Source organism: Cydia pomonella, chromosome 13 (assembly GCF_033807575.1).
Source record: "Cydia pomonella isolate Wapato2018A chromosome 13, ilCydPomo1, whole genome shotgun sequence".
Taxonomy (NCBI): domain Eukaryota; kingdom Metazoa; phylum Arthropoda; class Insecta; order Lepidoptera; family Tortricidae; genus Cydia; species Cydia pomonella.
Genome location: NC_084715.1, coordinates 15,942,793 through 15,957,025, shown reverse-complemented (window position 1 = coordinate 15,957,025; position 14,233 = coordinate 15,942,793). Strand labels below are relative to the sequence as shown.

Sequence of the window (14,233 nt, the reverse complement as noted above, 5' to 3'; positions counted from 1 at the left end):
GTCTTAAACATCAGATTACTATAAAAACATGTAAAATTAGTTTTAATGTAGGCTGAATACTGTCAGTGTTAGACTATTATATTCATGCCTTTGGTCAAAATGTTAACATTACATGATTATATAATGCTACAAAATAAAAACTATTGACATAAAACTTACTGTTTATTTTAAAGAAAAGTTATACATATTTTTTTATTTAAGTAGCTATATTACTGATGAAGTTGACATGCTCTGACAGCTATTAATTGTAACAATATAAACAAAGGAGCAAACACTTCACTATACTCTATGGCAGAATCACCTTGCAACTTCCTACACAAGAGAAATTTAAATACAAATGTTAGTCCCAGAAATATTGCACTCCAAGATGCTCTGTACAATGAAGCTTTATATGAACTTTCCATATTCATTCTTATACACACTATGCAACAAAAGTATGCATTCATTGCATCACTAACAAACAGCGGGGCAAATATGGTCCACCAAGCACTGTTCACTATACCATCAATCTTTAAGGCTAGCAACACTGAGAATATTGTGATTGTTATTAAGTTTATCCATATCTCGAACACTGTGAGTCCTATCCACTGCACAATCTCATTGAGTGTGAAAAACATGTTGACTACTGGTTGGCTCCAAGCATTGCAGTTCTGAACACACGGATGTGAATGGAAGAGGAATGCCTCACTTGAGCACCAAAATCCAAGTCGTCAGTTAGTGGCTCCAAGTCATCTGCACAAAATATTGTTACTGTATTTATTGCCTAAGACATTGTCATGATTTACTGTTCTGTGATAGTAGTGCATACATTACAGAATAAATTCTAGTAAATATAAGAGGCAAGGTAACCAGCTCAACAGTGACTACTGGTCCCTATTTTTGCTATTGAGTGTATATATGTGAATACTCACCAACCACATCCACAGTACCAGTGTTAACTTCAATCTGACATGTGCCTGAGAATAATATCTCCAACTGAAGGGCTAAGTTGCAGCAACGTTGAATAGCGGCTCCTAAACCGTGCAATATTATTTCCTTTTCGCCTTTAGTTAGAAGATCGCAACACTTGTCAAGTTGAGCCTGAAATGCACGTTTTCATTATTTATAAAGGGAGTTATAGATGACTATAAATACATAAATACATGAGTATTGATACAGACCAAACGTAATAAAGAATTATCAATTTGAAAACCTAGAATTACCTTAAAATTAGTCTTTTTAGTTATGAACACAACATTGTCACCATCGATTGGACGTACAGGCAATCTCTTCTTGATAGCATAATTCTTATTTGGATTACGTTTAAACTTTTTCTTTGTTTCTTCCTTATTCACTACGTCTTCATCTGCCATTATATTACAAGTGCTATTATAGTAAACTCAGGAATTCTAACCTTGTTTTCACTTACGCATTTTGACAGGAATGACATTGACAACTCACACCACAGAATAAGTGTGGTTGCACGCGTATTTCAGCTTTGCACGATCGGATAAAGGTTGATTTGGAAGTTTGAAACGGATGGGCACTTAATAAAAATCAAAGTCATTTCGTGGTTCTTGCGTTATCTCTGTGAAACTTTCGTTTGACATAGGTATTGAGGATCAGAGGGCCTACCGCGAACCACGTTCGACGTGTTGCCTCTTTGTCGCACTTGTGAATTCGTACGTAAGCGTGACAGGGAGGCAACACGTCGAACGTGGTTCGCGGTAGGCCCTCAGAGACATGTCGGACGCTTCGCTTGACAGACACTACAGACAGATGAGACAGATGAAGTGTGCGAAAGGGAAGCCATCACGTATATGAACAAGCCATGAGTGCGAAAGAGGCAGACTACATATGAGAAAACTTAACCATTTTAGGGTTCCGTAGCCAAATGGCAAAAAACGGAACCCTTATAGATTCGTCATGTCCGTCTGTCTGTCCGATTCTGTCACAGCCACTTTTTTCCGAAACTATAAAAGCTATACTGTTCAAACTTGGTAAGTAGGTGTATTCTATGAACCGCATTATGATGTTCACACAAAAATAGAAAAAAAACAATAAATTTTGGGGGTTCCCCATACTTAGAACTGAAACTCAAAAAATCTTTTTTCATCAAACTCATACGTGTGGGGTATCTATGGATAGGTCTTTAAAAATGATATTGAGGTTTCTAATATCATTTTTTTCTAAACTGAAAAGTTTGCGCGAGAGACACTTCCAAAGTGGTAAAAAGTGTGTCCCCCCCCCCCCGTAACTTCTAAAATAACAGAATGAAAAATCTAAAAAAAATATATGATATACATTGCCATGCAAACTTCCACCGAAAATTGGTTCAAACGAGATCTAGTAAGTAGTTTTTTTTTAATACGTCATAAAAATTAAAAAAAAAAATTTTTTTCATCAAACCCATACGTGTGGGGTATCTATGGATAGGTCTTCAAAAATGATATTTAGGTTTCTAATATCATTTTTTTCTAAACTGAATAGTTTGCGCGAGAGACACTTCCAAAGTGAAAAAATGTGTGTCCCCCCCCCCCTGTAACTTCTAAAATAACAGAATGAAAAATCTAAAAAAAATATATGATATACATTGCCATGCAAACTTCCACCGAAAATTGGTTCGAACGAGATCTAGTAAGTAGTTTTTTTTTAATACGTCATAAAAATTAAAAAAAAAATTTTTTTTCATCAAACCCATACGTGTGGGGTATCTATGGATAGGTCTTCAAAAATGATATTTAGGTTTCTAATATCATTTTTTTCTAAACTGCATAGTTTGCGCGAGAGACACTTCCAAAGTGAAAAAATGTGTGTCCCCCCCCCTGTAACTTCTAAAATAACAGAATGAAAAATCTAAAAAAAATATATGATATACATTACCATGCAAACTTCCACCGAAAATTGGTTTGAACGAGATCTAGTGAATAGTTTTTTTTTAATACGTCAATAAATTAAAAAAACATTTTTTTCATCAAACCCATACGTGTGGGGTATATATGGATAGGTCTTCAAAAATGATATTTAGGTTCCTAACATCATTTTTTTCTAAACTGAATAGTTTGCGCGAGAGACAGTTCCAAAGTGGTAAAATGTGTGTCCAAAGTGGTAAAATGTTGAACAAGATCTAGCAAGTAGATTTTTTTTTAATACGTCTTAAATGGTACGGAACCCTTCATGCGCGAGTCCGACTCGCACTTGGCCGCTTTTTTGAGTTCGAAGAGAATCAAAAAGAAAATATATAAGTAATTTAGTGAAGATGGTGATGTTGTGTGTCGGGTTGTAGTGTTTCAGGGCCAAAAAACCCAGGAAAATACTCATTTCACAGGTAATTATGATATTCCTAGCGAAATTTTCGTAACGATATTTTAGCATAAAAAGTAGACCAGCGGTTGAACAAAAATGGGTTTCGATAATATTAAAGTTTTTTCTTTTTTGATATGTCATTGCGAGTATGTTAAATAATACTTTGGTAAAAAGTTAGAAATTTTAAGGTTGAGCTTTCGGTTATATTTAAATATTTTAATTTTTGCTAATAACTAAGTAAATATAGAATTAAAGTTACAGAAAACTTTAGCATATCGAATAACACTTCAATTTATGTACAATTTTCAGTTTTTAGAAATCTGGAACAGCTGCTTTCTGGTAAACGTAAAAACACGAGTTATTTTGTAAATATAGAATTAGAGTTGCTGATATTGCAAAATTACGATATTATCGATCAACTTAGTATTCTAGTAAAAAGTTAGACATGTAGACAATGTGCTTGTCTAGATATTGATTTCAGGTTAAGCAGTATGGCTAATATTGAATTAAAGTTTGTAGAGTTAATAATAATCGATCATCAACAATGATCTCAGTTACTAAACAAAAATTTAGAAATATAAAATCACGGCGACACTCATTACTGATATGTATGCATTCCTTGCTTATATAAATACGTTACGTTTCAAACGCGCGGCAAGTTTGCGCGCGCCGCGCGCTGTGGCAGGAGGCAGCGAACAACGGTAGTGGGGAGCGGGGTGGCCTTGACTGCGTCTACGGTCCATCAAAAAAATTCCTAAAGCGTGTTTTAAATTAATAGCAATAGAAAATTTTTATTTTGTTGTTACTATAATAGGTATTGCCCGCGGTTTCGTTCACGTAGAATTCGTTATCGCGTTACATGAATATTATTTATTTATTTGAACTTTATTGCACAAACAAAAAAAACACAAATGGCGGACTTAATGCCAAAAGGCATTCTCTACCAGTCAACCATTGGGTCAAATAGAGACAAAAAAAACACATTCTCATACAGATGACCACCCTTCCTTGTACCATTTTAAAAGCCAGTTGCAGCTTTTCTTTCCCGATTTTTTTCAGATGTTTGGACTTGGTATTTTCCTCGCGATAGTTATTTGTTTTAAGGGGAATGTTGTTGTTAACCGCTAATGCTAATATTGATAACCGATAGTTATATAGAGATACGTTATAAGGTATATGCACCCTCATGTTATTTATTTCTGATAAGAAATAAATGTAAGACAAAATTCACAGTGATACATTTCTAGTAGGTTGCCTTGTAAGATTGCGTACGGATAGTTTTTTTGTTTGTTATTTCATCGTATGATATATCAAATGAAAGCTTATTTGAAAGTTGCCGTATTAAAAAAGTTGGTCCAGTTAATGGTCGCCTAGATTAACCGATTTTTATATAAAATGTAGGCAACCATGGACTGGACCAACTTGTTAAAAAGGCAACCTAGTACAGTTAATAATATAGTACCTGGGCGACCGAGCTTTGCTCGGTTATAACTATTTATTGTAATATGGTGGTGATAATCTACATAAACTTAAAAAGTAAAATGTGAACTGACAATTATTATTATTTACAATCGATTTTAACCTTACAGCACTTGTCACAGAGTAACGCCATCTATTGTCGATTTCTCTTATTACATAGGTCATTTTTTTTACTAAATTAAACTTGTGTAAAACAATAAAAATTAAAAAATTATATATAAACTTGAACATATAAAAAAAAAACAAAAGTTAGTCACCGGGCGAGATTCGAACCCGTAACACTCGTTTAGCAGTCCGCGTCTTAACCCGCTGGACCAGACGGACAGTGGCCGGCAACACAAAATTAGTGACCATATTCTGCGTCGAAAGAAAAACGCATGAAAACTCGAAAACACGCGTTTTCCCAAACATAAGACTAATCTAGATAGATTGTATACCCCCAAAAACCCCTATATACCAAATTTCAGCGAAATCGTTAGAGCCGTTTCCGAGATCACAGAAATATAATTATATAATATATATATATATATACCAGAATTGCTCGTTTAAAGGTATAAGATAAAATAACTTTTCTTTTGATATATCATGTGACGTTTTCGTTTACACACTAAAAGCACAGTGTAAAAAGTAACAGTGGGCCGACGCCTTTGATGTTTGCGTAAATGCCGACACCGCTCAAGGTCTCCGTACCTACCTAGGGTTATCACAGACTTACACAACTGCCCAAAAGAGGATGGAAATGTTTTTAGTTTTCATGTTGTATGATGTATGTGTACTAATTTTACAAATGACGTCCATTTTGGAAATAAAGATGGCGGACGTCACTTTTTTGAAAAAGTCGTCATGGGTGTTGTTTTCTGGGTTTTTAGGGGTGTGGATTTCAAAAATGGCATCTATTTTGAAAATAAATATGGCGGACGCTACTTTTTGAAATGGGTGTCGATGTGTGTAGCCGTGATATCAACCACCTTTAATTCTAAAATGGTCTCTATTTTTGAACTCTGCACCAACAAGAACCGCCAAAATTGACGTCATTTTTGTAATTGGAACCCCGAGGAACCTCGGAGATGACACCCATATCGATTTTTAAGAAAAATTAATGTCCGCCATCTTGGATTTCAAAATAGACGTCATTTTCGTAATCGGAATCCCGAGGAACCTCGGATATGACACCCATATCGACTTTTAAGAATAAATAATTTCCGCCATCTTGGATTTCAAAATGAACGTCATTTTCGTAATCGGATCCCCGAGGAACCTCGGAGATGACACCCATATCGATTTTTAAGAAAAATTAATGTCCGCCATCTTGGATTTCAAAATGAACGTCATTTTCGTAATCGGAACCCCGAGGAACCTCGGAGATGACACCCATATCGATTTTTAAGAAAAATTAATGTCCGCCATCTTGGATTTCAAAATAGACGTCATTTTCGTAATCGGAATCCCGAGGAACCTCGGATATGACACCCATATCGACTTAAGAAAAAATAATTTCTGCCATCTGGGATTTCAAAATGAACGTCATTTTCGTAATCGGATCCCCGAGGAACCTCGGAGATGACACCCATATTGATTTTTAAGAAAAAATTATGTTCGCCATCTTGTATTGCAAAATGGACGTCATTTTCGTAATCGGAACCTCGAAGAACCTCGGAGATGACACCCATACCGATTTTTAAGAAAAATGAATGTCCGCCATCTTGGGTTCCATAATGGATGTCATTTTCGTAATCGGCACCCTGAGGACTTTCAAAAATAATGAAAACATCAAATACTACATGATACATATACAAACAGAAGCAAGAAACAATTTCTTGCTTTTTAAAGTCTTAAACTACTCATAATTTCTTATAATAAGTTATAAAACATGTCCGCCATTTTGAATTTGAAAATTGATATCATAATAATGATATATTTTTGTTTACACTGAGACAAATAATTAGCACATGTCGTATGAAATATTTTAATTGTGTGTTTTTTTTTATTTTTTTTTATACTACGTCGGTGGCAAACAAGCATACGGCCTGCCTGATGGTAAGCAGTATCCGTAGCCTATGTACGCCTGCAACTCCAGAGGAGTTACATGCGCGTTGCCGACCCTAACACCCTCCCACCCCTCGTTGAGCTCTGGCAACCTTACTCACCGGCAGGAACACAACACTATGAGTAGGGTCTAGTGTTATTTGGCTGAGATTTTCTGTAAGGTGGAGGTACTTCCCCAGTCGGGCTCTGCTCTAGATCTGGAATGACATCCGCTGTGCTGTGCCCTACCACACAGAGCCAGATGACATTTACAATGCCCATACCTCTCTTATAATGCCTGTGCTAAAATAGTACATTACGATACAAGTGCGAAAAATAGGAAATTCGAAACGAGTGGCGATAAATTAAAACACGACCGAAGGGAGTGTTTTAAATCGACACGAGTTGCGAATTACCTATTCGCACATGTATCGTACAACGTTTTACAGTACATATGGCCCTTTAAATGTTCGACACAGTAACATAATATGCTACTTCTCGCACTAGTGCTATAAAGTAGCCCCATATGTACTGTAAATGTGATTGCGAACTACCTGCAATAACTATACAGTACCTGGGCGACCGAGCTTTGCTCGGTTATAACTAACTATTTATTGTAATATGGTGGTGTATAAGTGATAATCTTAACTACATTCTTTTACTAAATTAAACTTGTCTAAAACAATAAAAATTAAAAAACTATATATAAAATTGAACATATAAAAAAAACAAAAGTTAGTCACCAGGCGAGATTCGAACCCGTAACACTCGTTTAGCAGTCCGCGTCTTAACCCGCTGGACCAGACGGACAGTGGCAACACGAAATTAGCGACCATATTCTACATCGAAAGAAAAACGCATGAAAACTCGAAAACACGCGTTTTCCCAAACATAAGACTAATCTAGATCGATTGTTTACCCCCAAAAACCCCCATATACCAAATTTCAGCAAAATCGTTAGAGCCGTTTCCGAGATCCCGGAAATATATATATACAAGAATTGCTCGTTTAAAGGTATAAGATAATTAGGCATTAAAACACTCGTGTGATCTTTTTAAGAAACTCACTTCGTTCGTTTCCTAAGCCCACACTCGTGTATTTTAATGCCTTTTATTATGTAGCAGTAACATAAACTACTAATATATGTTGAAAGTAAGTACAGGCGGCTAACACAATGGTAACAAAAGACAAAAGTTTTGAAAATGTAATTTTCATCATCGTCACTTGGCTGTACATTTGAGGGCCTATCGCGAACCACGTTCGACGTGTTACCTCTCTGTCGCACTTGTAAATTCGTACGTAAGTATGACAGGGAGGCAACACGTCGAACGTGGTTCGCGGTAAGCCCTCTGATGCCACCTCCATTAGTCTTTTGTACGCCGGTATAGCCTTCGACTCAATGTATAATCTACAGTTTTTATGGAAACGTAGTTCCTCCTTCCCGTAGAAATATTTAACTTTCCCATCACCAAGAAAGATTATTTGCTCGAGGTTATTAGCTGCTCAATTCCTCGTTTTTTCTCTGTTACTAAGTCAGTACAGTACACATATCAAACATTTTTCACTCATTTTGAAGTCATAATAACTTTTATTCTATAATTAAATTCATGTAATGTCCGCATCTAATTTATGTGCACGATAAACAAACAAATGAATGATTTAAAAGAAAAGACAAACAGCGCTTGCGAAGCTGAGCGGGGGGCGCGGGCGGGGCGAGGTATCTATCGCTCACTAGGTCGGCTACGATAGGCTCCCGCGCGCCGAGCCGACATGTTGACGGACCAGCGCGGCGTGGTTATGAATTTCGCGCCTTTTTAAGTTGATTTTACTATTACAATGCAAGCTACACACAGATATTTCTTACTTTCCATAAAATGGCTACATATATTATTTTATAGTAATAGACTTATCTCTACGGACTTTAATTCAATATTAGATCTTACAGGACAAAAAACGCATATTAATTGTAAAGCACATATCCTATTCTTCTAATATTTGCCTTGCCTATTAACTTAAGAATTTAGATATGATATTGTGGATTTTTCAAACTTTAATTCAATATTGACAAAATAATAAGCTAATTTGAGTTTGACAAAGTAGCACGTTGATTTTTTTTCTAAAAATTTGATAGCATAAAGCCTCATATATATTATAAAAGACGATGCTTAAATTTTGTACTTTAATTCAATATTCAAAATTCATCAATAAAAATACATAAATACCTTATTTATATCTAACGCTCGTTCTAAATTTTCTTCATATATTACAAATATGCTTAAAAATATGTCCCATACCAGATAAACATCACTTTTCACTCTTTAGAATTATCGAAACTTATAGGGCAAAAATCCGGTCCCACTATTGGTCTAAAGTGTAAAAAGCCAATTTATACAATTCATCATAAGTTTTTCTTCAATAGGGTTGTTTCCATCTACAAATTTTAGGGCAGAATAGTATGCCAATAAATTCTTATGGATTATAAGAACATGTTAAACTACCTTTAGTGGACCTCTAATGAGCATATTTTTGTAAATATTGAATTTAAAATATTTTTTAACACACGTCACGTGACCCAAGTCGAAACGACATTGAAGATTCTGATGACGTCACAACTCACGGTTTGACACTGGGCTATAACCGCGAAAATCGAAGTTCGTCATTGCGGGAATTTTTCTCTGTCACTCTAATTACGTCTTAGTGAGAGTAAAAGACAAAGATCCCCGTAATTTGCGAATTTCGGTTTTCGCGGTAGGTGCGAAAAATAAAAAAAATCGGAATGAGTGGCGATACGATTTTAAGTCGACACGAGTTGCGAATTACCTATTCGCAAATGTATAGTACAACGTTTTACAATACATATGGCCCTTTAAATTTTCGACATAGTTACGTAATGTGCTAATTATCGCACTATCAGTATTGGTATTTACTATGCGTCTGTTGTAAAAGAATATTAAAGGTACTATAGGCGCTAACAGGGTCTAATAGTATTCATAATACTCATACCTATAACATTATTTATAAAAACAAACACATTTGAAAAAGTAGTCGATAAAGCAGTTAAACATCGATAGATTATTAATATGTTGTAACATGACATCACTATTTTTGTTCGCACATAGACAATTTACGCACACGCTTGCATTTTTTTTTTGGTCACACTTTTGAAGTTTGACAGTCGTTCTACATATACTATCCTATTTCTATGTTGAGGATAGAGATGCAAATAGCGCAACCCGATGACAAAACGCGAAGTGAATTATTATTTAAAAAGTTGACTTGTAATGAGAAAAATAGTGACTTTCCATAGAAAACACCAATTACTTGGGACCAAATATCTGTGCTCATCACACAAATAAATGTTCTTACCAAGATTCGAACCCAGAACCATCGGTTTCATAGGCAGGGTCACTACTTGGTCACTACCTACTAGGCCAGACCAGTCGTCTTATTGGTTCCCTAAATCCTTTAGGGCTCCTCTACACGATGGCCCAGCGTAGGCCAGTCTAAGGGACGCAGCTATGCGGTGGAATGAGATAGCAATATCACTTACTCCCTCTAACGCATAAATGCGTCCCTTGGACTGGCCCGCGCTGGGCCATCGTGTAGAGGAGCCATCATATTCCATGTTGATTCCATGACATGCATGACTCTTCTCTTTCCGAACAGAATTTTACTTTTATGCAATGACAGTATCAATCAATCACTTCATGTTTTAGTTTTGATACGCCTGAATTTTGAATGTTGTGAAATCGTACTAATTAATCCATTAATGTAGCTTAACAAAACCTCTAAATTAAATAAATCTTCTTAGTTACAACTTAAATTCAAAATTTCTCATAATGGGTTGTATGTGTTGTTCATTTAGTTCGTTTGTATCTGTTTGTCTAAATGCATTTGAGAGGTAACTATTTATTTTACATTACGAAATACTACGAATAAAAGTAGCGATAACGCATTTAACTCCTTAAGTCGCTTATAAAGCTCTTTGCTTCTTTTGTCGCATGTGATAATAATTAATCTAGCAAGAGTGGTTAAATCCTTTCACTTATTATATTTTGTAAGGGCACAGGGTTATATGTAATGTTCTGAGTAGATATCTACTAATTTACTATTTTTTCGGCAGAGCTACAGTGTGCACAGTGTGTGCAGTATTAACATTTTTTTTGCTATTCACAATATTAGCCGTGTTGGCCATCGGAGTCGGTATTGGATTTCACTATTGTTTTGTGACACAGACTGTGGAAGAAATGTGTAAGTTGTCTTCGTTTTTTTCTAGTTTTTAAACAAGTTTCTTATGATTTTTAGTAGGTTATATGATGATTAATAGAGCCGCTTTTCCATATGGGTACAGGGGATCTTTCTCTTTTACTCTTACTAAGACGTAATTAGAATGACAGAGAAAAATGCTCGCAATTGACGAACTTCGATTTTCGCGGTTATAGCGCCCCCTTTACTCAAGGCCTGTCCGGCGAGGTCAATTTGCCTGCCAAGTCCCCTTTTCAATTTTGGTCTTCAAAATTTCATTATACCCTGAGGCCGCGACATCAGGGGCTCATTTCTCGAACGGAACGGTATTAGTCTAATATTACTAGTAACACGCCATGGTAACCCATACGACTTGACCGTTCGTGGACTTACTTGATATTAGTCTAATATCCTTCGACAAATGGGTCCCAGTTAAGACGACCCAGTCAACGGATGAATTCGTTCTCCAGCAATAGACACTGACCATGCATCTGATAAGCATTAAATTATTAAACCTCCAAACTACACGAGTGGTGACCTGGTATCGATCACTATTACCTACCGTAAAAAAGTAATTTTAACCTTTTGAACGCCAAGAACACCTAAAGTCGTCGTTACGCCGTGATAGCGTATTTTGTTGTAGCGTGTAATATCGGTGGTATATTTTGTTACTCGCATATATTTTTACAACAGTAGCAAATTTTGATGTAATGTAGCATGTATTATCAATAGCCTATTTAGTTAGCCGCAAATATTTTTATTCGCATTTTACCTGGATCGCATATCGTTGTAGTGTATTGTATTAATCGTAAAAAAATTGGCTATATCACTGGGATATAATAAAAAGACGGTCGCGTATTGACCTCATTGATAAAGTCATAGATTAATTTGATTTGGAAAATTTATTGTTTAGGAAATCTACCTCTAATGTGAACACGATGATTTCGGAAAGAAGTTGTCGTAAACAATTGACATATATCAACATTTGCACTTGATTTTATTTTATTAGTCATATAAGTGATATGCACAACGAGGTTACACATATATCACACTCATAACCAGGAGATAAACTACAAGTGCGATATGCATTTACAAAACTATAGAGGTATAGTGTTTAAAGGAAATATCGCGATATGTAATAACTCATTACTAAAAAGCGGCCAAGTGCGAGTCGGACTCGCCCATGAAGGGTTCCGTACCATTTATGACGTATTAAAAAAACTACTTACTAGATCTGGTTCAAACCAATTTTCGTTGGAAGTTTGCATGGTTATGTATATCATATATTTTTTTTAGATTTTTCATTCTGTTATTTTAGAAGTTACAGGGGGGGGGGGGGACACACTTTTTTTCATTTTGGAAGTGTCTCTCGCGCAAACTATTCAGTTTAGAAAAAAATGATATTAGAAACCTCAATATCATTTTTGAAGACCTATCCATAGATACCCCACACGTATGGGTCTGATGAAAAAAAATTTTTTTTTTTAATTTTATGACGTATTAAAAAAAAACTACTTACTAGATCTCGCTCAAACCAATTTTCGGTGGAAGTTTGCATGGCAATGTATATCATATATTTTTTTTAGATTTTTCATTCTGTTATTTTAGAAGTTACGGGGGGGGGGGGGGGGACACACACATTTTTCCACTTTGGAAGTGTCTCTCGCGCAAACTACTCAGTTTAGAAAAAAATGATATTAGAAACCTCAATATCATTTTTAAAGACCTATCCATACACGTATGAGTTTGATGAAAAAAGATTTTTTGAGTTTCAGTTCTAAGTATGGGGAACCCCCAAAATTTAATGTTTTTTTTCTATTTTTGTGTAAACATCTTAATGCGGTTCATAGAATACATCTACTTACCAAGTTTGAACAGTATAGCTCTTATGGTTTCGGAAAAAAGTGGCTGTGACATAATCGGACAGACAGACGGACATGACGAATCTATAAGGGTTCCTTTTTTTGCCATTTGGCTACGGAACCCTAAAAACATGGTGAAAAGCGACTACAGTGAGGAAAGGCAGAAAAGTAATGGGGTTGTTTCCATCTACAAATCTTAGGGCAGAATTGTATCCCAATAAATTCTTTTGGATTATAAGAACATGTTAAACTACTTTTATGGGACCTGTAATGACCATATTTTTGTAAATACTGAATTTAAAATATCTTTTGTGCACTCGTCACGTGACCAAACTCGAAACGTCATTGAAGATTTTGATAACGTCACAACTCTCGGATTGACACTGTTGACAGTTAGGCGATAAACAACAAATGACAAATGTCAGTTGACAGTTCGTATCTTCTACGTGCGTATGTAGTTATGTGTCAAACCGTAAACTGTGACGTCACACAATTTTCAAAGAGCGTTTTGGGCGCGAAAGCATCTGTCAAAATATATTTTGTTAATTTAACATATTTAAAGCCGTTTTTAGTATAAAAGTTGAATTTTAGGGCAACTTTTAGTTAATATAGAACGTAATACGAGCGTTTCAAAAAATTGGAAACAACCCTATTATACTATAAATTTTATACACCATTGTAATTGGCGACCAGAAATCATACTACAAGAAAAACAATCTGTTCAGAAATTTTGAGATCGCGGCGAAACGCGAATAGGTGAAAAGCTACAAGGAATTTTTGATTTCGAAGTTTACGACTAACAAACGAACTACTTATAGGTGTTATTACGGAAGGTGGAGATAGGTGTTATGGCGGACGCTGTCAAAGCGACATTCACACTTTCGAGTAAGGTTTACATTAGCTCCCTTGCGCCCGGGAGCTTGGCGTTTGACTGATGTTTGCGTTTATGACATAAAGCGTTCAAAGGGTTAATTAATTATTAATTACAGCCAAAGCCGCAAAACTAACTGCTGGTTCTCAAGAAGGTAGGAGAGCAGGTAGTGAACTGAACGGGTTGAGGCGCGCGAACGTGGTGCGAGCAGTGGAGCAGGGTGCCCAGCGAGCAGCGGCCCTGAGGCGCCACCTGCAACGCCGGGAAATTGCGGACTTGCCACCATTTAGCAACAACCAAACGGCTAATTTATCTGCCTTATCGTTGAAAGAGGATTTAGTTAAGCAAAATGTGTCAAAATGTATCAATTGTTAAAGTGTGAACACGGTTTGAGAATTTTTGTTACAAGGAATATATTTTTAACGGCAAGATATTTAGAAACGCCAAATCATAGCATATTTATAAA

The 14,233-nt window shown here is 35.9% G+C and overlaps 2 protein-coding genes across 4 annotated transcripts; one reads left to right on the top strand and one right to left on the bottom strand.

Moving 5' to 3' along the window:
• Window positions 1-143: 143 nt before the first annotated feature.
• LOC133524385 (transmembrane protein 203-like) lies at window positions 144-1,442 on the bottom strand. 3 transcript variants are annotated; one of them, XM_061860367.1, is made up of 3 exons: window positions 1,260-1,442; window positions 912-1,080; window positions 474-732 (listed from the first exon to the last, which is right to left on the bottom strand). In XM_061860367.1, exons 1-3 carry the CDS (start codon window positions 1,350-1,352, stop codon window positions 623-625), a joined length of 372 nt encoding a protein of 123 aa, XP_061716351.1. In that variant the 5' UTR covers window positions 1,353-1,442; the 3' UTR covers window positions 474-622. The 3 variants fall into 3 exon arrangements, with proteins under 3 accessions (XP_061716350.1, XP_061716351.1, XP_061716349.1); XM_061860365.1 differs by having other exon boundaries at window positions 1,203-1,432; XM_061860366.1 differs by lacking the exon at window positions 1,260-1,442 and having other exon boundaries at window positions 144-732; window positions 912-1,051.
• An 8,995-nt stretch (window positions 1,443-10,437) lies between these two features.
• LOC133524355 (uncharacterized) lies at window positions 10,438-14,182 on the top strand. The gene is made up of 3 exons (XM_061860327.1): window positions 10,438-10,690; window positions 10,913-11,040; window positions 13,886-14,182. Exons 1-3 carry the CDS (start codon window positions 10,629-10,631, stop codon window positions 14,140-14,142), a joined length of 447 nt encoding a protein of 148 aa, XP_061716311.1. The 5' UTR covers window positions 10,438-10,628; the 3' UTR covers window positions 14,143-14,182.
• The last annotated feature ends 51 nt before the right edge of the window (window positions 14,183-14,233 follow it).

Coding starts and splice junctions, on each gene's coding strand:
- LOC133524385 (XM_061860365.1), bottom strand. CDS start 1,352: ATGGCAGATGAAGACGTAGTGAATAAGGAAGAAACAAAGAAAAAGTTT. Junction 1,081..1,202: donor CTAAAAAGACTAATTTTAAG/GTAATTCTAGGT, acceptor CGTGCATTTCAG/GCTCAACTTGACAAGTGTTG. Junction 733..911: donor TGGTACTGTGGATGTGGTTG/GTGAGTATTCAC, acceptor TATTTTGTGCAG/ATGACTTGGAGCCACTAACT.
- LOC133524355 (XM_061860327.1), top strand. CDS start 10,629: ATGGGTTGTATGTGTTGTTCATTTAGTTCGTTTGTATCTGTTTGTCTA. Junction 10,691..10,912: donor TGTCTAAATGCATTTGAGAG/GTAACTATTTAT, acceptor TTTTTTCGGCAG/AGCTACAGTGTGCACAGTGT. Junction 11,041..13,885: donor ACAGACTGTGGAAGAAATGT/GTAAGTTGTCTT, acceptor TATTAATTACAG/CCAAAGCCGCAAAACTAACT.